Here is a 21,642-nt window from a genome sequence, read left to right on the forward strand (position 1 = left end):
CGTGCTACTTTGTGCGACACCCGGCAGCTGGCCGTATTTGGATTACGACTGGTCCAGATAAACGACTACATCTTGTGCGTTTGCTTGGTTCATCACTTGCTGATGGCAGAAACACACCACTTATCTAATGGCGGAGGAATCAGGGGAAAAAATAACTGTGAAATTCTCGAAGCCTTGTACATTACACTGAAAAATTCAGTGCTGGTTGGTTTGGTACATCGTGACTAGGGCCCGGATAAATATGTAATAGAACCAAAAAAAAAACATATGTACATATAATACTACAGACTTAAAAAACTGAAATATAAAAAAACATAGCAACTGCATTCTCTGGTTTCAAACATGATACTTTATGTAAAAAGCAAATATGGAATGAAAATGATTTAAATAAGAGAATATGTACTTACATATTAATCCGGGCCAGAATTATCACAATAAAAGCTCGGATTCGGAAAATTGTATGGTTCATTTAGCTGGTAAAACAATCAACGATTTTCGCGACAGTTTTACAGTCTATCTAATTTGTTTCGCCAGTTTTTTTAACATAAAATGTCCTAACCGCAACCAGAATTGTACCGGTTAAATATGCCAATAAAGTTTGTCATACTGTAGTAAAAAAAAGTATCTTATACATGTATACCTGCTTCGTTAATCCTGCCAATTTTTTAACGAATTTTATTTAACTGAAAATAACTATCCCTGGTATCGGAAAAAAAAATCGTCAAAACTTTACCAGTCATCTTTACAGGTCTTTACTCATTCATAACGATCAATATTATGTTGCTAGATATGTGTAACTTAGACATACACGGAGAATTTAAACTTGTGAATCATTTTTGGAGAAAGTCTTCCACAGTCAAATATATTTAACAAGTATTGTTATGCGTATACTTGGTTTATCCTCGAGGACTTATATCGTTTTCGACAATTTTTTAGTGTACCTGCGCACAAGGTTCCTGCTACCTGTATTTCTACTAACATTCACGACTATGGTAAAATTTATATAGCTGTTTTATTGGGCCTCCGGGCCTCATTGTTTCGTTCGGAAAGTTTCCAAGCCTCTTTGACAAATTGAAATTCCAGGAACGTCGGTTTACACCTGATATGAGTCCTGGGGCTCCGACGGTCAGTATTCACTATGATTACGCAGCTGTGTACAGACTCGCCTTCACACCAACGCGTATGTTTCCGTTATTAATCATTTATTGCTTATCGGGCGATAACGCGATAGCAGAGTTGACGATGTCTTGATTCGAAGTGTCTATCCATCAATTATTATACGATTTACGATTCTAATCGTACCTTTCGGAATGACACATACGAGCGCCGTTCACATTAATAGATATCTATATGCATACATCACTCTTCCCACGAACAGAGAGAGAGAGAGAGAGGGAGAGAGGCATATAACGAACTTTTGAACAAACAAAAATTCTCATCATTCAACCGATTCGTGGAAACTTGTCCTCGAGTCCCCGGCTATAGCAAAGTTATTATGAATAACGAATGAAATATCTTTGTTCCCGGTAAATTGTTATCACAATGCGTGGGCGTAACTTGTTATTTCGTCCGTGTACGTCACTGATTGTAAAACGTATTTACGCACGCAGGTATATTTAATGTTCATATTCGTCCGCTCCGCTTACCCAGTTTTACACGGTCTATTGTAAATTATTTACATTCAGTAGATTATGCAGGCAAGAAGTCAACTCCGAAATGTTAGTGAATCAGTATCGTGAGGTTCCGGGAACTATAAACATCGAGAGTATTATATAAATTGGCCAATTTACCGAGTTCACCCTACCTGCGTAACCAGGGAGGTGAGAATTAGCGCGAATTTTGACAATTCTGTATTGGACCCATCAACGCTGAGAAAGTAAACCAATTATCGAGCGGTCGTAAAGTTCCAACGTTATTCTTCAATGGTTGAAAATTGTTTGGAATATGCTTGACATGGACGAAGATCGATTAGCAGTAAATACATCTGCATGGATTAACCGCATTTGGGCGTATCAAGTTTTTATCTCTTTCTCAATATACAATTCTAAACTATTTCAGGCATTTTATACACAGGCACCGAGGCAAGTTTCGACGATGAACTCGAATCTGGTTTGAGGATTTAACAACCGCGTTGCTTCACGTATATCGGTATCAATATTGTTGAAAAAAACGTTTCCGTCAACAGATTCAGGTCTGGAATTAACCCTATGTTGCGTCGCGAAACCCTCACTAGGTTAAAAGGATAATCTACAGCCACACATCCGGTTTTTTCAGACTTTCGCTAAGTATCTCAGCTTCCCGCCTGTCTGTTGTTCTCAAACTTCCGATTAAGTAGCTGCAAATTTACGAGCCTTTTCCTGGCTTTTCTCTACCTTCTCCCACAATCTAGCCTCTCCCAAGCTCTCCTTCAATTTCAAAGTTCAGTTGTTCACGCACCCTTGAACGGACCAGACGTGTACATCACTCCACGAGTTAAACCAACCCTATGAGTCGACTCGTGTAACGAACCAACAATTCAAACTTTGTGCAACAAATCTACCCATCACACCTTATACTTGTCAAATATATTCGTTATTCTTTCAATCACCGTCAATATCATTCTGACCTAATCACCTGTAACCCTTTAATTCGCGTTACGCACAACAGAGTACGCGTGAACACCCTAGAACGGTAAGGTTATATTTTTGTTTATCTATTCCAGTAACGGACCGTAAAGAAACGCCCCAATCTCGTGAGTTCTATATCTCGGGTACATCGTGTCGTTAAGGGTCCTGTAGGGTCTCTTTTTTTTCTTTCCTTTTTTAATAAAGAATCACAGTAGCTAAAAAACGTTATGCATAAATTCCAAAAAATTAGTTAAAGATCAGTAAGCGAAACACGCAGAACTTAAGCTGTTCTCTTACGGCGGTAAATTTACATTCGCGTGGGTTTATTTTCTTTTTTTTTTTTTTCACCCGACGTTACAGTTCTAGGTTTATAAATTTTTACTACCGGCGGTGCTGAAGGGCGGAATTTTCCTCGGACGCACCGCGTGTATCATCCCATCTTCGATTATCGGCAACACGCGCGTGCGTCTGCAAAGTTGCACACACAGTGACACAAGGATATGGCCAGATGACAGGTTCGAGTGACGATAAGAGAGCATATATAAAAGAGGACTTTGGAGTCTGGAAGCGAGACAACGGCCCGTGAGTTGTTCGCAACGTCGTTCTCGTCCGGCTCTCCGCAGTGAACCGGGAAAGGCGCAACGCGAGGATATAAATATCAGGTGCAGAATCATCGGCACATGCAGCACCGGCGTCAACACCGTCGTACAGCAAGAAACAACAGTGCATAAGTTGCGAGGCGATCGTGTCGACCGTCCGGCGAGGAGGAAGAGCAAAACAGAGAGCTTGAGAGTTGAGGCGACGACGAGGACGACAAACGTCGACTTTCAACCCACCGCGCAACTCGAACGCCGCGCCAATACCGTCTGAACAAGTGCCGGATAACCAACATGGCCGATACGCAAGCCACGTACGTATATTTGTCAAAAAGTTTACACCCGGTCCCTGTCGCTTTCTACTCGTACGTCTGAACTGCTTTCAGGCTTTGACATTTGGTTCGGCTGCAGGCCGTTTTGTACAATTCCACTATAATCTTACAGCCCGTGAAAATTAGTATAACGTATGGAAATTATCCACGGAGCTCGGTGTAAAACGAGGTTGAAGTTAGTAACGTTATCGTAACACGAAAGATTGGTGAAAAAACGAAAGTCACTATTTTCTTTATTTGACAATGATTTTCGCCGACAAGGCGAAATAAACGTTTTCACCCAGCATGAATCGTTACGATAACGTTACTAACTTCAACGCGATGAGATAAAGCGTACTGTGAAGTGTGAGAGAACAACGCCTCCCACTTGGACGGGAAATTTTTATGTTTCTGTTCTTGTTAGTTTTTTTTTTTTTTGTTTTTTACTTTTAACATTTTTTTTCCGCTATAGAAAAATTGTCCGTCGTTAGCTGGTATTATACCAACTCACAGACATCTAATCTCCGGTAGATTTATCATCGTCTGGTGCTGTATAAATGCCGTTAGAACTGGTTTAATAAAGAGCGGGAGTTCAGACTGCCGACGGATCATAACACCGAACTCCGCTTCGTGCATATACATACCTATACCTACTGACAAGGAAATATTCCACGCGCATTTTGTATACCTACGTATGTATGTAGGTATGGCATCGAGTGCGGATTAACCCGATCGAAAGATTGTCACCTCGGTATAATTGCACTTTTTTGTCGATGTGTTGTACCGCTGTTCGATCAAACTTCACAGCAGTCACCTGTTTTGTTTTATATACTTTTTCAACTTACACTTTATTTGCTTAGATCGTTGCAGCTATAATTCGATGAATATTGTTTCAACGATTGTCTTGTCTGGCGGCCCCCCTACAGCGTGTAAAAACAAATCGATGTAGATAACGATGATTTGAGACAATCGTAATGTTTACCGTGGCTCGGGCAGAGGTCTGTAGAATTACTTGACCGAAATACCCTGCACGCGGTATCGACAATAAGCTATAAACATTTAATTTGCAATATGTACTTTGTATTGTCCACTATTTGTATTGCCCCGTTGTTTGTTTCCATCGAAAACAGGTGGCAATTTGAAAAGAAACCGTTGCCCGCAGCTGCGAACTTGCATGGTGGAAGGGGTAAGGTGGAGAGATTAAATTTTATTGTTGTCCACCGATAATGACGTGACATCGGACGGAGTATCTGTCTCTATTATTAGATAAAAGCTTCGAGACAGCTAAATGTTCCTCCATTTACCAAGCTGGTGATCATTTAGTCGGCCAGAGAGGGGAAGGTATGCGGGTTCGGTTATACTCGGCCAGCCTCGTCACGAGGAGTAAATATGTGTAACGTGTTTATTTTACACGCATGTGATCGCGTAGTTTTCCTTCGCGGACAAGTAGTGGTGGATTAGCTATAGTATCATGGTTCAAGGTATTCCGTTGAGATTCGAATCTAGAATAGGTGTAATATATATAACAAGACCAGAGTCGAGAATAGCTTTCTCGGAAATGCCCATAGCGGTTTCCGAATTCCAAATTGCATACAAAATTTGTTTGTCCTCTTTCAGCCGAACGTCAATTTCAGTCAATACGGCGAAAAAGCTTCACACATATTCATATCAGTGATACACGTTTATACGCGAATCTATTTTATGCCCGCAGTTATAAATTGCTGCGTATGATACGTGTATACCAATATCGCCGAGTGCTATTTTTCTCATCAAGAGAGTCGCAGCCCTTTCTTTTTCCGACTATAATATATTGCTTGTTTTTATTTCTTCATCTTTGTTTGGAACTCCGCCACGTGTACGTCGTTGGATAACCGTTTAACGGAAATTTACTGAGTGTAGGATAGAAATTAAGATAGGTTTTAATCGTTATTCTCGTTCTATTTCCGTGGGGTCAATTTTATTTTTTTTTTCATTCATCCTAATTCGTCTCTCAATTCTACTCGGCTGACTGGAGTTAGTTGAATGTTCAAGTTTTTAATGCTTGATTTATGTCGCTTCGTCTACACACGGTTTGATTGTCATCAAGCAATTAGCTGCCTGCGATTCAGAATAACGTATAGACAAGGACAGAAATATGAAACGTCGATGCAATATGACGTCGTTCGAGTTGTGGTGATAACTTGCACGTATTTTTGCTCAAAATAAACAGATTGACAGCAACAAATACATACGTATAGTACGATACATTTTGTCACACGCGAATGACGCGATCGACTATTTTTGGTGTTTCGAACGTATTGTTAATTTAAAATGATTGTATCAATTATGTATGTAAGCTTCGGAGAAGAAGTAGAATATACGTGATATGTAAAGTTTAATTGATCAACAACGGTTTCATAAATTTCCCTGAACTAGATACGCAATTCTGCATTACATATATATATGTACACACACATATATATATATATGTATATATATATATATACACATATATATATGTAAACAGCTGTCAGCACTGAAACTAATAACGATTGACAAATAGTTGAGTGAACTGTGTTGCACAATTCGTTCCTTAAACGTTACAATGGTCAAAGCAGTCACCCATTTACACAGTTTCTTGGGCTCGTTCTTCGTCATTCTGAAAATCACAAATTTCCTGTTCGTCTGTTACTGTCCGTCACGTTTCAGGAGGTTTATAAATAAACGTCACGGTTCGTGGAAGCTCGAAGGTATCTGGTTACGAGTATTAGTATAGCTCTAGCTGGTTCAAAATTCAATTCCACATTTGCATGTCAACTTTACCTACGGTTTGTAGATCGGCAATTCTACGCGTCAGCGAATATTTTATCGAACCATAAATTGACGCAATATTCACTCTGCTTCATCCGCGCATATTTCTATTGTGTATTATACTCGATATTTGCTTGCGTATGTAGGTTTAATGGAAAATTGAATCAAAGCTGATCGTTAGTCTGATATCCACCATGTATGAGGATCTAAACGTTCGTTATATAATATCGAGATTTATTCATTTCAGGATGAGGAGTCTTATTTATATTGTACATCGCCTGGATGACATAAATGTTTTGTACCAACCTTGACAATATGTATACTATATTCTTTTTATATACGCGGCTTTGCGTGATGTAATCGATAAAGATTTTCCTCTCGCAAAGGATCTCTAACGTTATACAATTGTGGCTATTGTCTTCCGGTTGATAAAGCTACCAGGAATATTTCATTGCGGTAAAGGCGGTCGTGCATATTGAATGAAGTCTGTTGGTATGAAATGTGTAATTTGTATAGTAGCAATGAAGCAAGAAAAAAAAAACAGAAACGGAAGAAAAAAATAAGTGAATAAATCGGAGTCCTCCTTCTTAAGTAAATAAATAACGCATTCGAAATGCGGTTATAAAAAGATGACAAAGTTTCATTACGATGTTACAACGGTACTTTATTTTTACGATCTACACCGTGTGCAATGCAGTTTGCAAAGCCATGACATCGGTCAAACTTCTGTGAACACCGAGTACCTATAACAAGATATTAGACAAACCTGATTCGCTAATTGAGTCCACCCGACTCACCTTGGCCGGACGGGGGTTAATCTTAATACTGACTGACAGGCTCCCCACACATCTATCCGTGCGCATTATACCCTTAAATACGTAGTTCCAGTTATATTATTGCAGAGTTTGAAAAAACAGTTCGCGATCACACGATGGCTAATCTGAAATGGCGTGAATTCGAAACTCATTGTATGATCACGGAGAAAGTTGCTTGGACAAAAAGAATGGCGGCTTACGAGCAATAAAAAACGAAATGACAAGTACGATGAATCGGGAAATTCCACCACTACCAATTCTATCAAATTTGGTTTGGCTTCTTCGGAACGAACGCTTCTGTAATTTTCACTCATGTAGTGAAAATACCGCAGTCGGCGCTATTATTTAATAACATAAAATATCATATATAAATATCCAAAATAAGTTTTGTTGAACGCTACAGTGATGCGAAAAAAATGTACTCTTGTCACTGAATTACCGTACTTATGGTTGGAATACATTTCCCACCCGTCTTCACGCATGGAAGAAAAATTGCACTGATTGCGATATTTTCACTGCATCAGTGCTGTGTAGGATTGGAGAGTAGTGAAAAATAATACCATTCTACTCAGGCGGTAAGGACTGACTATAGCATCCTCTTAAACTGACAATGAAACACGCGGAATCCCCGCCGTCTCGAAGCATGAAATTGTCTCGCATAGTTCTCAGATGAATATCATCAAGCAAGATAGAGAAAAAATGCGAGAAATCGAGCGTGTCACCAATATGTGTTAAGTTACGAAAAGCACCATATGGATCTTACGTCCGACGACTAGAACGTTTGCGTAAACGACGTCGGGAGGTTTTATGACGGTCTAATAACGATGACACGAGTTTGGGGGCTAAATATAACCACGTATGCAAAATATAGGTATATCTATTCTAGTTCGAGGTACGCGCCTAGGTGACGACGATCTTGTCGCATGTCAGTGACGTATAGATATATAATATCCGCGTCACGGCAGCTCTGCGTATTCTGTAATACTTACATAGAACGTATACTATCGAGATGACATGTGTGATAATGAAGAGAAGCACCCAAAATTGAGAATAAACAAACGTATTTTAAAATAAAATTCAAAGTCTCGTATAGTCTTTGCGGTGAATGACCTGGACCTTTTTTTTTATTCCTCTCAGGTGCCCGATGGAGTCGCATTTCGTGAGGGGCGAACACACCTTGAAGGTCCCTATGTCGCTTTTTCGGGAAAACCGGGAACGACTTGCCGCTGTTCTTCGGGGAAATATCGCCGTACCAGAAAAGGGCGCCTTCGTAGTTCTCCAGGGCGGTGTCGAGGTCCCGTTCAACGACACCGACATCTTCTGGCCGTTCCGACAGGCAAGGATTTCCATATGTATGCTTTACTAGGTGTTAATGATCTAAAATAATCGTGCGATTTTTTTTATACTTACAAACCGCATGCAAAATAGAGTTTTTTTTTTTATTTTTATCTTAGATACTGTAGGAAGTGGCGTGCAATTATGTTTCGAAATTACACGTTGAGCACAACTCTGATACGCATACCAGAGCATCATTCGTGATACACGATGCACATGCCTATACTTTCTTCAAGTAATCGTTAATCGTTGCGTCATTTTGTGAAGCTGTATATTAGCTATATCATTCATGCGTTATCAAATCAAGAGTCTGGTAACACCGTGATTGTTGGATTGTATAAGACTGTAAAGGTAATCCAGAAATGATTGTTTGTTCATTGCAAATGTAATTTATCATCGGTATATCTCATCAACGAAATAGAGAGGTCAGAAGACGAAATTTAGTTCCGTGATATGAAAAGAGAGAAAAAATAAAAAAATACCGCATCATATTCACTACGATAAAGTACAATAAGACGGAGGCCATAAATGTAGTTTGGTAAAAACTGTATGAGATATTATCTAGTGACAGAAGAATATACAGGCTTCTCCATGTATTATATATACGGTAATTTCAAACTATAAGCGATATGCAGAGATTATATATATAAAAAAGTTCTGCTACTTTACATCTGGCATGAGGATCAGACTTTCGCGTATATAACGAATTTGCTGACTCGTTTAGGTAATCTGTAAATAATTATTGCTAGGCAGTAAATAACGTCGAATAAAGTAATCGCTGACAGTTTTTATTTTTCAGTATCTATGCACAGTGTATAAACAATTAATGTTGTACTATAAAATTTTTTTACTTAAAAACAGCTGCCACTTGGGAGTTTCGTGCATTGTATAGGCGTAGAAAAGTCTTGATGGGAGAAATAGAAGACGCGGTGACTTGTAATTTGAAAATTCAACGCAAAGGGTGAACTAATTTAAAATTATTTTCAAACGTTACCGTCGCTAAAATAATCCTCAACTCTCACCTTTTGCGTAGAAAGTGGTCGGCACTTACGTATTATACTCGTACGTATGCCCATAATAATATATTCTCTGCGAGTATATATTTACGTGTATATATTCATTGATATACGTCTGCTCGTCACTCGTTCATATTAACACTTGGCTTACACGTGCGGTATATACATAACAACCGCAACTATACAGCTCGTCCAGTAATAAGTATACTTGTGGTTTTGTAAGTAAAATCGATGTACATACACACGCATAGTTACATGTGGGATAAAATCGTGGTAAGAAAAAGTCGTTCATATAATTATCCTGATCACGTAAGAAACGGGAATTCCCGAATCAATAAAAGATATTTTTAGCCTAGCTCTTTCTTCTCTTACAATTATCAACTAGTCAATTTGACCGTAGCTGCTTAATTCGACTATAATTCATGTTTCTTCCGTGCGAAATGCCGTGGAATTATCCGATTAACATTGTGGCGTTCTTTTCCGTTCGAGCAGGAGTCGTACTTCCAGTGGTGCTTCGGGGTCGAGGAACCAGACTGTTACGGATGCATTGACGTCACGACATCCGAGTCCATACTGTTCTTCCCCCGGTTACCGGCCGAGTATGCTGTGTGGCAAGGCACCCTCTACACGACCGATGACTTCCGGAAACGTTACGCGGTCGACAAGGTTTACTACACAGACGAGATTGCGGATGTTCTAAGCGAGCGGGGTGCCTCCGTGCTTCTGACGTTGGTGAGCTCCGTCTTTTTTTTTTTTACGTCGGTAATGAAGAAAATGATAATATACACACTGCGTACCTATGCTTGGTTTTATGTATCTACATATTTTTTTATGAGTTTGTCTTTTGCCTTAGAACGGGTTAAACACCGACAGCGGACTTGCCGCGCGTGAGGCTGTTTTCGACAAGATTGGCCAGTGAGTATAATATAAATCAAAATGTATATTCATAGTCTTTCCATCGATTCTAAATATAGTATTGAATCTCTCACGAAATGAAAATTTCTCACAATAGATGCACGTTTCTCATATTTCAGATTCAACGTTAACAACACGTTGTTGTATCCGGAAATATCTGAATGGTGAGTCCTGCAGCTCTTCATTAGGATCAATATTATCAAATACGTTTTTGTTGCTAACTGGTAAATTGCGAATGCTTTTTAAACTACTGCGTGGGTAAGCTGATATTTCAGAATATCAAAAGATCGCTGCTATGCCGACGGAGTTTTTGCAATACAAGTACGTCAATCGCAAATGACGCCTCTTACCAAAAGAGAATTATGCACTCAAGTTGGATTAAAAATGCTGCAGTTATAGCTAGCGTGAATATTTTAACAAGTAAAGATCGTTCGATATTTGAATAGCCGACCCCTCATTTGTCGTGAATAATTTGGCAATTTGACAGGACCATTTTTCTAAAGAATTTATCCATCACATTTTATTCCCGGAAAGTCATTTTCTCATTCAGATTAAATTTGATGTAATGTTTTTTCCATTAAATCAAATCGCTTATGAAACCCGTTTCGACGCGTCCGTTGTGGATTCCCATTGAATTGCAAATGAGGCGTCACAAATTGAAAAATAAGAAACCCAAGTAACCTCAAAGAACACACACGATGCTGCTGAGAGCAGTGTTTTCAAGACTTCCACTTCATTTCGCTTCTCGGATGGTTCTTCGTTCTTCGATTTCGGCTCTCAGCACCATAGCAAGAGACAGACCACGGGCATTATTGTGCAGTACGATACTTGTCCAGGATGGATCACTGGTCCACGAGTTGCCGGTGATGGTCAGAAGGGCGAATGACTTGTTGCTGCAGGATGAAAAGGGCCAGCGAACGAGCAGCCGGAGTAAAATGGCGAAAAAGTCGAAGAGCGGAGGGCGACGGGGACCGAGTCGAAGGATCGACATCGAGACGGATGAGGGAACGGCGATCCTGTTCGGATCGGATCTCGATTTCCTCAACGAGGCCAACGTCGAGCAGCTCCTTGCTGGCCTCGAGTCATGCTACACGCCGAAAGGGGTTTTCTCGCTCTTGGAGACGATAATAGTAGAGGAGATAAACTCGATGGTCGCCGTTCAGGCGCTCCGAAAGATAATCGAGCTCGAAAACTCCCCGCGAAACGGAAACCGAGCGAGTCCAACCAGCAACCGCGAATTAGTCCTTGGTCAGGTGGTCGAAATGATTGTCGGGACTCAGGACAGCGACACGCTCATCGAAGCTCTTGATCTCCTGACCAGGGACACGATCAGCCCGCCGGTAAACCCCTTGCGGGATCGTCTTTGCGACGAAGTCGCGTCCAGAATCGCCGACAATGAGATGAACGTCGCCCAGATCGTCGAGGCGGTTCGGATCATGACGAAATTCAGGAATCTTGAGTACCAGGAAGTCGTTGATTCTCTCTGGGTCGGTCTCGCAGCTAAAGAGAGCGAAGTCTCAGCTGAGGATCTGGTCCCTCTCTTCAGATCTCTTTACTCGTTCAAGAAGAGCAGGAGGTTCGTTCACGCCATTCTTGATCGCAGACTCGACCGCCATTTGAGGTTGCTCTCGGGCCGACAGATAGCCGACATTCTCAATACTCTGGCCAACGCGGCCATCGAGTCTCCAGAGACTCTCAGATTGGCCAATAGGTGGGCTGCCGCCAAGGCGAACACGGTCAACGAGCAGGATCTTCTGGACCTCGTCCGCACCTGGACGGTCACTCGCAACGTCGATCCAGCCGTCGAAAAAATGATGGAGACTCATGTCCAGGCGAGGCAGGGCAAGACCCGGGCAAAGGAGGTGCAGCTGCCATCGATGCATGAGTATTTTCGTAGCGCGTGTTCGGTTCTTTTGGGGTCCTGGGTTCGCTGGTTCCGAATTTGAAAGCAGGATTGCGTCATTGCATATTGGACAGAACGAACGTGGTCGAGGACATGGATTCGAGGCACTAGAAAATGTCCAACACGCGCTGCGAAAGTGTGTATCTACAAGCAAATAGTAAAAACTTTCGAGTGGCTATTCACTCAATTAGGAATCACTTGGAAATCACTGGAAATTAGTGACTATCGAGCTATTTATCAACATTAGAAATCGCCTGAAAATTAGTGAGAAGTCGATCAATCTTGAACGTTTTTGAATGACTGGGAAATCAATGGATGTCAAACTATCCTTTGAGACCAACGATTCCCAAGTGATTTCCAAGTAATTTCCAAGCGAAAAGCCCCTCTGAAAAAACGGACGACACCAACTGAATCATGGCATGTTCTCTGAAGGTGCCGACATTGATCGGAGCGATGATGAATTACTGCGAGAGCACGAGGATCAGAAACCCCGTTATTCTTTCTGGGTGTGCCGACTACCTGGCAAAGAACGCCAGGAGTCTTCCAGCGGGAGCGATCGTGTCGATTTTCGTACCATTCGGTAGCCTCTACTTCCGGCCTCCAGAGCCGATATCCGGCCGATTTTGGAAGTCCTTGGAGGACGCGGTGGCGTATAGGTTCCTTCAGCTGAAGCCGAACGAGGCGTTGGACGTTTTGCTGGCCTTTATCCACCTAGAACGATACCCGGTTAGGTTCGCCGAAAAGGTCTTCAGGGCCGGTTTTCTCGACCGGCTTTTCCACAGGCGGAACCTCCGCTCGCTCGACGCTTCCAAGACGAAATTGAGGCTTTTTGACGCCGCCATGACACTCGAATGCCCGCAGTACGCCGGCCCGATGATCCCAAGAGAAGAGAGGCCCGGAAACCCGGACTGCCGGGACGCGAGGCTCAAGAGAATCGTCAACCGGATTCATCCCCATCTCGTCAAGCTCGCGGGCCGCCATTACATCGTCAGCAAGACTATTTTCCTGGGCCAGCTACCCAGCGTCGAGTTCTACGCGATCGACGCCTTTATTTATCCCAGATTTGGGCCTTCTCCGAGCCAGGCTTTCAGCTTGGAAAAACAGCACAGGAACCTCAGCATCGCCGTCCTTGTTCACCTCCCCGAACACTTTTGCCGCAACAGTTCGCAGCTTATGGGACCTCAAGTCACGAGGAAAAGGCACTTCCGAAAACTTGGGCTTCGCGTTATGTCACTCGATTTTCAGACTCTCGAGAAAATTATTGCGGAACCATTCGCTGTCGCTCGATACCTCGAGGAAAGGTTTCTCGCCACCGAAGAGGGAATGTAGCAACCTGGTACAGCGTCGATTTGGTTATACATAATATCCTGATCTTAATTCAGTGGACGCAAGTGCCTTGATAGTTTCTCTCTGATGCTTTTCATTAACAGTTCGCAAAGCTGTTGCACGCCACTAGTCTAAACAAGTATACGAATACTCATTCGACTTTCACAAAACTCGGATCCCGTGTTCTGTTTGAGAATTTTATAATTCAAATGAGAATTCACGAGTAGGGATCGAAAAAATCCCAAGGCCGCCATGTCTGATTTCTTTTTAACCCCAGACGAGAAATCCGGTAGCTCAAATAATTTCTCCTGAACTTGACTCCCAGAGAAAAGTATCGATGTCTTATTTACTTTTTCAATAAAATGGAAAGCATTTCATTGGATCTATTTTTTTTTCTTTTTTCTTTTTTTTTCTTTCGTTTTTCGTAAGGATAGCCGAGTGATCAAGTCACCGAGGGAGATCGAGGTCTTGAAATACGTGGTAAAAGTCAGCTCCGACGCACATCGAGCAGTGATGCGAACGGTGCGACCGGGTCTCGCTGAGTTTCAAGCGGAAGCTGCCTTCATGCACCATGCCTACTCCGTAGGCGGATGTCGCCATGTTTCTTACACCTGCATATGCGGATCCGGCCACAACGCTTCTATCCTTCACTACGGCCATGCCGGTGCACCGAATAACAGGGTCCTCAAGGACGGAGACATGTGGTGAGCAATGCAGACTCTGCGTCCTAGATCTCAAATCTTTGGCCTCTTATTCCTGTAATTACATTCCCCGTAAAATTTACAATCCTAGAATCGTCACCTTGTGATTGTCAATAGACTGTCGGCCAGGGTCACGGATGTTAATAAAATTATTATTCATAAGGGGCGTATTTTCGGAAAGCTTGTACAGGTTTCTGGTGCCACAGTTCTCTCAACAACACTGCAAAATTCACAAGTTCGTAACTTCGTCATTAATTATATGTATATGGTTAGGTTAAATGTGTAATGGTGGTATACAATTTTTTTAAGGGTGAAAATCAGATAATAAAAAGAAAAATACTTATAAAGTGGAAATAAAACGACCGATCCGTTCGACGCAAAATTGTCCGTACAGTAATTAGGTTCTCTTACTCGCAAGTCGAAGGTCGATGTTTTTCGTTAACCTGTCGAGTGTATTAAAAAATTTTTTTTTTTTACATTCGCTGTGCGAACGGTATAATACCTACCAGCATGTAAGATATTTTTCAGGACAAAACGACGTTTTGTGGGTCGTGTCAAAAATATACATGAATTATGCATAATACGTGTATACATTGAAGTTCGAAATTCCTTGCTTGGAATTAGATTTCGTGATATAAAAAGTGACTGGTATCGCCGGCTATGCATGTAATAATATTATACTCTCGGTCTATTGTGGATTCAATCAAAAGACCAGACACGCGTGTCCTCCTCTCCAACTTCAGTCCGCAGCGGCGAATTCCGCGGTTACGTGACGAAATCAAAAATTCTAATATTCGATATCCTCCTCCCCCTGGCCTGGTAATTAAGCGTCTCACATAAGCTGTACCACCTTCGTTACGAATCGGTTAATTACTGGGAGAGTGAATCATTCAGGTGCTTGAACCTCGTGATCTCTTGCGTAACGCTGAAAACTCATGGGCGGTGTAATTAATCCGCTTGAATAGATCGCATTTAATGGATGAAAACGTGATCGCGGTGTTACATGTTCCGTGTTCGATTTTACCTTCCACCATTGTTCTACATTCTGGAAAGAACCACGCCGAGTTTTACCTAAATCCATGTTGGTCGTAATCTCTCTTTACTTTCGGACGTCATTAAGTCTATAATGCGTGTGTTAATACCGATCTTAATACGGCATGCGGTTTGTTCAGCTTCATTTTTTCAGAGAAACAATTTATTTTATCAAAGTATAACATTATACCATGTACTATAGTACGTGTAATAATTTTTCTCCGTACTTCGACGAGCCTTTTATTTACATATTATGAAAGAAATTAAAACGCGCAAGCGCCGCCTGTTCTCCATACTCATTTCATACGTCACGATCTCATATGGTCATACATACAAATTATCTTGCATATCCATTCATTTACAATACTCGGCAGGTGTTTTACTGGCGTATTTTTTTCACAAATTCCTCGCACATATTTGCTATCACGCGGGAGCACCGTTTGTCAAGATACTTTGCTTACAGTCGGTTTCCTTTTCTTTTTCTACTTCTTTTCTTTTTATTGCTAGTTTTTTATTTATTTTTTTTTAATTTTTTTTTTCATACTTCCCCTTCACATTCTCGCAGCCTCATCAAAGAGTTGGTGATCGTTAAAATTGTAAAGATATATATTATACTCATACATATATGTGAACACTTAATTCATTCATTCGGGATATTTCACACATACGTGTATAATGGACATAATTTGAGGTCTCATGGAACCATTCATCCCAGACCCTGCAAATTATACTCTGTAATATTTAATACAAGCATAAACAATGAAAATTAACAGGTGTTATAATATAATCACCGTTAATTCGTTAGCAATGGACATTTTGCACCGGTAACAAAAACTTTACATATCATTTCTACCAGCTATAATGTATTTCGAAGCTGATGTAAACATATTACTCATGTACAGGTGTACAGGTATTATACATGGAAAGTAGTATCACGTTTGTACGTGAAGATACGACGATTACCGCTTATCGTTAAAGCCGCGCATATAACGATAAACTCTTACCTACGTACGTTCGCAAAAAAACGGCGAAAGAAAAAATTTAAGTGAGAAATAAAAAGTTGTGAAGTAGAAGTGAAGTACAAGAGAAGATACAAAAAATAGGCGACGATTTATGTACTTATCATGTCAAAGGAATAAATACAGAAATGAAATAATCAATAGGAGCTATTTAGAATTTCAAATTTATTTATTGCTCAGGATCTTGTATATGTAACTACGTACAATATATGTATAATACGTTCGCAGAGAGGGAGATACGTAAAGTGTTTAGATATATCAGGAATTTCATGAAACGAAACACATCCATATAAGGCCCATCAATCTAGCCGCGCATGTCTCGGTGCGTTCTGCAAAACTGAACGCTTGTTATGCATATGTACGTATATTATGCACATCGTAACCTCTTTCATCACTCGTAAATAATTGAATATACAATGTTATACACAGCGTTTAAAAACGGTGTTATTCTCTGGGGAAACATCGGGTCGTGTAAGGAATGAGAACGGAATTGAAGATACTTCGGGTGTGCGTATAGTATGGTTAAAGAGTGTCCATTCTAAAAACGCAAAGTAAATGAAACTGCAGGAGTCACTTTAGTTGGATGTGGAGGAAAACTGTGCAACGTCCAAATAAGAATTAGAATTCTCTTTAAATCAAAATGATCATACTTTGTTCAAGAAAATATTATTCTTATCGAAAAGCGATCTCAGGTTATTTTACGAGGAATCAATCACGAAGAAAACAAGTATAAATTTCAAAAAATCTCGACGAAAGATATGCCTCAGGAATTAAAAGAGTGGCACAATAATGAGAACTCTCCCAGTTTGATGATAACTGCTGGACATTTGTAGATAAAGTTGGCGGTTTCGCTATTTTTTCTATACGTCGAGATGATCGTCGCTTAATCAACACCAGTTGGATCCACTCCAGCTGCGTCTCCGATCCGTTTTCATATCGTAATTTGCATTTCCTGCCGTCTGAGCATTTCTGGACTCTTTCACACGACATATTATCATACTCTGCGGTTTTGTAGTATTTAGGTAATTACACGCTGCGTGAAAATTGTCGCTTCGTCTTTTTTCTTTCCGTCTGTGCGTCTACGCAATACAGATAATTATACTCGGAGGTTAAACACTTGGAAACGGACGCGGAAATGCATTCACACAAATCAATGAGCTGTGCAAACAAACCGCAAGAAATGCATTAATCGCAGCTGCTGAAGTGCTTGCGGTCTTGTGCTTCTTACTACTTTACGTCCTTGCAATACATTGGATTGCTTCTCACTAAAACTTCGTCAGCTTCTCACCACTTTCATATCCAGTTGCAGAACGTGACCGTATTTTAACTCTTCAAGTTCCATCCAAACGGATTTGTACCTATCACAAATCGTAGTTGTGAGGTTGTTTCAAACAATACGAAGCACGTCGATTAGCCTCCTTTTCGTATCGCCCCTTAACTGGTCTCCATGTTTTCCTCTTCAGCCTCTTCGACATGGGCGCAAATTACTGCGGCTACGCGGCTGACATAACCTGCAGTTATCCGGCCAACGGCAAGTTCACCGAGGACCAGAAGATGGTCTACAACGCGGTCCTCGATGCTCGGAACGCCGTCATGAACGCGGCGAAGCCCGGAGTATCATGGTCGAAAATGCACCTTTTGGCGAACAGAGTGATGCTGGGAGGTCTCGTTAAAGGAGGAATACTCGTCGGCGATGTTGACCAAATGATTCTCGCCGGTCTCGGCGAGGTATTCCAGCCCCATGGTCTCGGGCACTTGCTGGGTCTCGACGTTCACGACGTCGGCGGCTACCTGCCGGGACATCCGACACGTTCGAGCGAACCTGGACTCCGGAAGCTGCGAACCGCCAGGACCCTGAAAGCTGGAATGGTGCTGACCATCGAGCCGGGATGCTACTTCATCGACTGTGTAAGCATGGACCACCTTGCGTGTACCGGTTTCTAAATCACGCTGAACACGAAGCTGTTCAATGCAGAAAGTTTCCACGAGGGTCGTCGTGTGTTTCGGGATAGACTTTTGCTCCTTCGGATTTCACGAGCTGCTTCGGAATATGGATCGGGAATAACTTGGGAGAATCGCTTTGTTTGGCCAGTGATGCGTGATATTACAGTATGGAGCATTCGGCTCTAGATCTATTCCCAAAGTCTTTATGTAGTATTGAAGAATGTCGGGTTTGATCGTTACGTTTGCTCTCTTACTCAATTGCATCGCAAGCCAAACGAAGTCGTATCTACTAATTTGTACTTAGAATCCTTGAGCAGAATCGGTTCAGCCTGGTGTTCGTTCCATTCTCGACAGACGTATAAAGATTTCACGAGCGAAACGAATGACAAAAATGAATGTTGGTATAAACAGATGCGCGTTCAGCGTGCGACAAAGACGGCATTGTGACATTGGTCTGATATTCGGTGTTTGTTGGTGTGACTAATATTCGCATGGTAAAATCGTCTCTATAGAAACTGGATGAAGCATTGGCCAACGGGGACCAAGCAAAGTACATCGTGAGAGAAGAATTGGAGCGTTTCCGAGGTTGGGGAGGCGTGCGTATCGAGGACGACGTTCTCGTTACGGAGACGGGAGTGGAGAACATGACTGATGTGCCCAGGACGTGAGTTCGCCTCGTATTACCATAAACCGAGACCATCGCTATCATTGCATTATTATGCATTTTTACGAGCTTTATAATGCCGCGATTCCACGATTATGCTCGGATGCATGGAGCCACACTTATATCGTTATACGTATGCGACTTTGAGGATTTCTCAGCTCAACTGTTCGTTTCAATTTTCACAGCACCGAGGAGATCGAGGCCTGGATGACGGTTGGCAGAAATTCCAAATTACCTCAAGAGTGCAAGTTCTCCGACGCGTAGATCATCAAAATTCTATCAAATATTATGCATCTGTGACGTGCTTCGGCGGCGTCGCGAATACAAATGTCGAGGTGTCTGCTGCTCCTGGAGGATCCATTAAATCTGTGCACGTTCGGTGGTGCTTTTTATTCACTCGATAATAATTTTTATTCAGTCGACAGGCTGCGGGCAATTTTAATTCTTGTTTATTAATCTGTTAACAAAGTTCCAGCGCGCAGCGATCATATCTGTTGGAATTACGTAAACGAGTTTTACGATAATAAAATTAGTATTGATTTATAAATTTGCAAATTATAACTTTTCGCAACATGTGATAATTTTCATTTCTCTATTTTTTGTTTCGAAACTTTTTTCCCGCGTCTTGATTATTTTTTGTTTGTGTTTCGGATGATTTTTAAATTTTTACCGTTACGACAAACGCTCTTTCTGTATGTTATATCCTAAGCAGTTCTCACAGTATTTTATGACAATCAAATGATGGTTGAAAATAATCTAAATCAGCTGGCACTCCGTGGATTAAATTGCACGGATACATAATGGTGTTGATTGAATAAAATTAACATTCATTATCCTACATTATATATTTTGTACACATATACTATTGAATATGTAAATTGGAACATGTTTGATATACCTGATATGTATGATTTTAAATTTTTGAGACTGTGTAACCTGGCTGTATATGCATAGGTTTGATAATAATACTGTACTCATTGTCAGAATATAATATAAAATTCTAACGAGAACGAATTATTAGCGTATATATATATATATATACATATACATATATAAATATGTATATATAAACACCGCAATTCACCAAATGGCAGACAGTCGACTTCAATGACGTATGGTTATTATTCTTTTGAAATAAACGCCTTTGGCGCGAGCAACGATTTGCGAATTTTTTCGTTCCATTTAGTGTCACATTTTTTTCTTTTCCGTAAAATTTTAGGCACTTGGTTCAGCCTGCGGTATTAAATGACCAGGAGTACAGCATGGGGACCGCTGTTGTGTAGCAGGAAGTGAACGCAACCACAGTTGACGTAGAATCACCGTGGCGGTTCGTATTTCTACCTACCGAGTGGTCCGTTTGATTTAAACTCCCGAAGATTGAAAATATTCAAATGCCGGTCGTTGATTCGAAAATAAACTGCATCAAAGAGGCACATTTTTCGGATTCATTCGGGATCTCTTTTTTTTTCAAATCTTTCTAATCTTGCTACCATTTTATACTCCCGTTTCAGAACAAAAATTTATTCGGCAGGAGATAATCAGTCGTTGAAAATTAATCACACGAGTTACTCACAATTGTCTCGTTTCAGTCACAAATTTTTGAAATAGTATATTGTGTTACAAGTGCGGAAAGTAGGCAATTTCCGACGAGTGTAAAGTATGCACCATAAGCACATGTTATTCATCCAACATCTGCGAAGGAAAGTTTGACTTGAGAAGTAAACAAATTTAATACGATAATTTAAAAGAATTAGATCGAGGGCAATCAAGAGGTTCAGAGGCACGAGCCTGGCTTTATGAAACTTGACCTAACGCGCAAACTTCAGCTTAAACTCAGCCCAATGACTAACAGTGCGTGAAATCCGTGCGTAAAATTAAGTTATCGAAAAGTGCGCATGCGCCAAGATAGCCCTAGTGCGTAAAATTGAGAATTTCAGTTAAGCGCATGCGCCCGCGTTGGATTAGCGCACTCCTCAGGAATGGTGGACCTCACTCACGGTGTAAAAAATTCAAAAATCCAACTAAATCGTAACTTTCCAACCGTTTGTTGAAAATATAAATTTATCCGCGTTATTGATTCGACAGATTTCGTACAGCTTGAAACGAAATCGTAACCTGTCGATTGGATTTCATTCGAAACTTTATTATGTTACCATTGATGTACATATGCTTGTATTATATTTTTATTATGCGTATGTAAGAGTATCGTGCAGCTCGGAGAGTTAAAATTAAAGTTATCTGTCGGTGCTATCAATCACGCATATGAACGGATGTTCTCGCTTTTTCGACACGTCCATACATGCAATGCCTTCTCAATCACATCGTCAGAATTTCAGGTTAGATAAAAATATTGTATTTTCAGTTTACATTACCGTTTTATTTTTTGTTTCTTCCATTCGGCGGAAATGAAAAGTTTTTTACTATGAAAGTTTGTCTAGAAATTTATTATAACTCTGAGGAGAAATAAAATACCGAAACGTCGAAATATTTATACGAAAATCAAGAAAAGTCTACCTTTCAGAAAATCGAATTTATTAGCGATATTTTGTACAAATATTAGCTGACAAAAAAATTCTATATCCATTTATTTACATAACCGTGAATAAGAAATTTTTCACCCGATATAATCGGCCAAATTTTGCGAATGTTTCGCACGTGATACCGATAAT

General features: G+C 40.8%; 3 protein-coding genes across 4 annotated transcripts; all 3 read left to right on the plus strand.

Annotated features, from left to right (window-relative positions):
* Positions 1-3,164: 3,164 nt before the first annotated feature.
* LOC124310076 (xaa-Pro dipeptidase) lies at positions 3,165-20,130 on the plus strand. Of its 2 annotated transcripts, XM_046773651.1 has the most exons (9): positions 3,166-3,516; positions 8,256-8,454; positions 9,962-10,201; positions 10,323-10,384; positions 10,504-10,548; positions 14,048-14,317; positions 17,829-18,273; positions 18,822-18,973; positions 19,159-20,130. In XM_046773651.1, exons 1-9 carry the CDS (start codon positions 3,497-3,499, stop codon positions 19,235-19,237), a joined length of 1,512 nt encoding a protein of 503 aa, XP_046629607.1. In that variant the 5' UTR covers positions 3,166-3,496; the 3' UTR covers positions 19,238-20,130. The 2 variants fall into 2 exon arrangements, with proteins under 2 accessions (XP_046629608.1, XP_046629607.1); XM_046773652.1 differs by lacking the exon at positions 14,048-14,317 and having other exon boundaries at positions 3,165-3,516.
* Positions 10,569-12,330, plus strand: LOC124310077 (uncharacterized). Its single transcript, XM_046773654.1, has one exon. The coding sequence runs from the start codon at positions 11,083-11,085 to the stop codon at positions 12,328-12,330; it is 1,248 nt and encodes a 415-aa protein (XP_046629610.1). The 5' UTR covers positions 10,569-11,082.
* On the plus strand, positions 12,696-13,992 carry LOC124310078 (FAST kinase domain-containing protein 3, mitochondrial-like). Its single transcript, XM_046773655.1, has one exon. It carries the CDS (start codon positions 12,702-12,704, stop codon positions 13,614-13,616), a length of 915 nt encoding a protein of 304 aa, XP_046629611.1. The 5' UTR covers positions 12,696-12,701; the 3' UTR covers positions 13,617-13,992.
* Positions 20,131-21,642: the final 1,512 nt, after the last annotated feature.

Source organism: Neodiprion virginianus, chromosome 1 (genome assembly GCF_021901495.1).
Source record: "Neodiprion virginianus isolate iyNeoVirg1 chromosome 1, iyNeoVirg1.1, whole genome shotgun sequence".
NCBI lineage: Eukaryota > Metazoa > Arthropoda > Insecta > Hymenoptera > Diprionidae > Neodiprion > Neodiprion virginianus.

Bases quoted from the DNA above. Each gene is read 5' to 3' on its own strand.
- LOC124310076 (XM_046773651.1), top strand. From the start codon at position 3,497: ATGGCCGATACGCAAGCCAC. The intron at 10,385-10,503 runs GTGAGTATAATA...CTCATATTTCAG, and splicing joins GTTTTCGACAAGATTGGCCA to ATTCAACGTTAACAACACGT. The intron at 14,318-17,828 runs GTGAGCAATGCA...TTTCCTCTTCAG, and splicing joins CTCAAGGACGGAGACATGTG to CCTCTTCGACATGGGCGCAA.
- LOC124310078 (XM_046773655.1), top strand. From the start codon at position 12,702: ATGGCATGTTCTCTGAAGGTGCCGACATTGATCGGAGCGATGATGAAT.
- LOC124310077 (XM_046773654.1), top strand. From the start codon at position 11,083: ATGCTGCTGAGAGCAGTGTTTTCAAGACTTCCACTTCATTTCGCTTCT.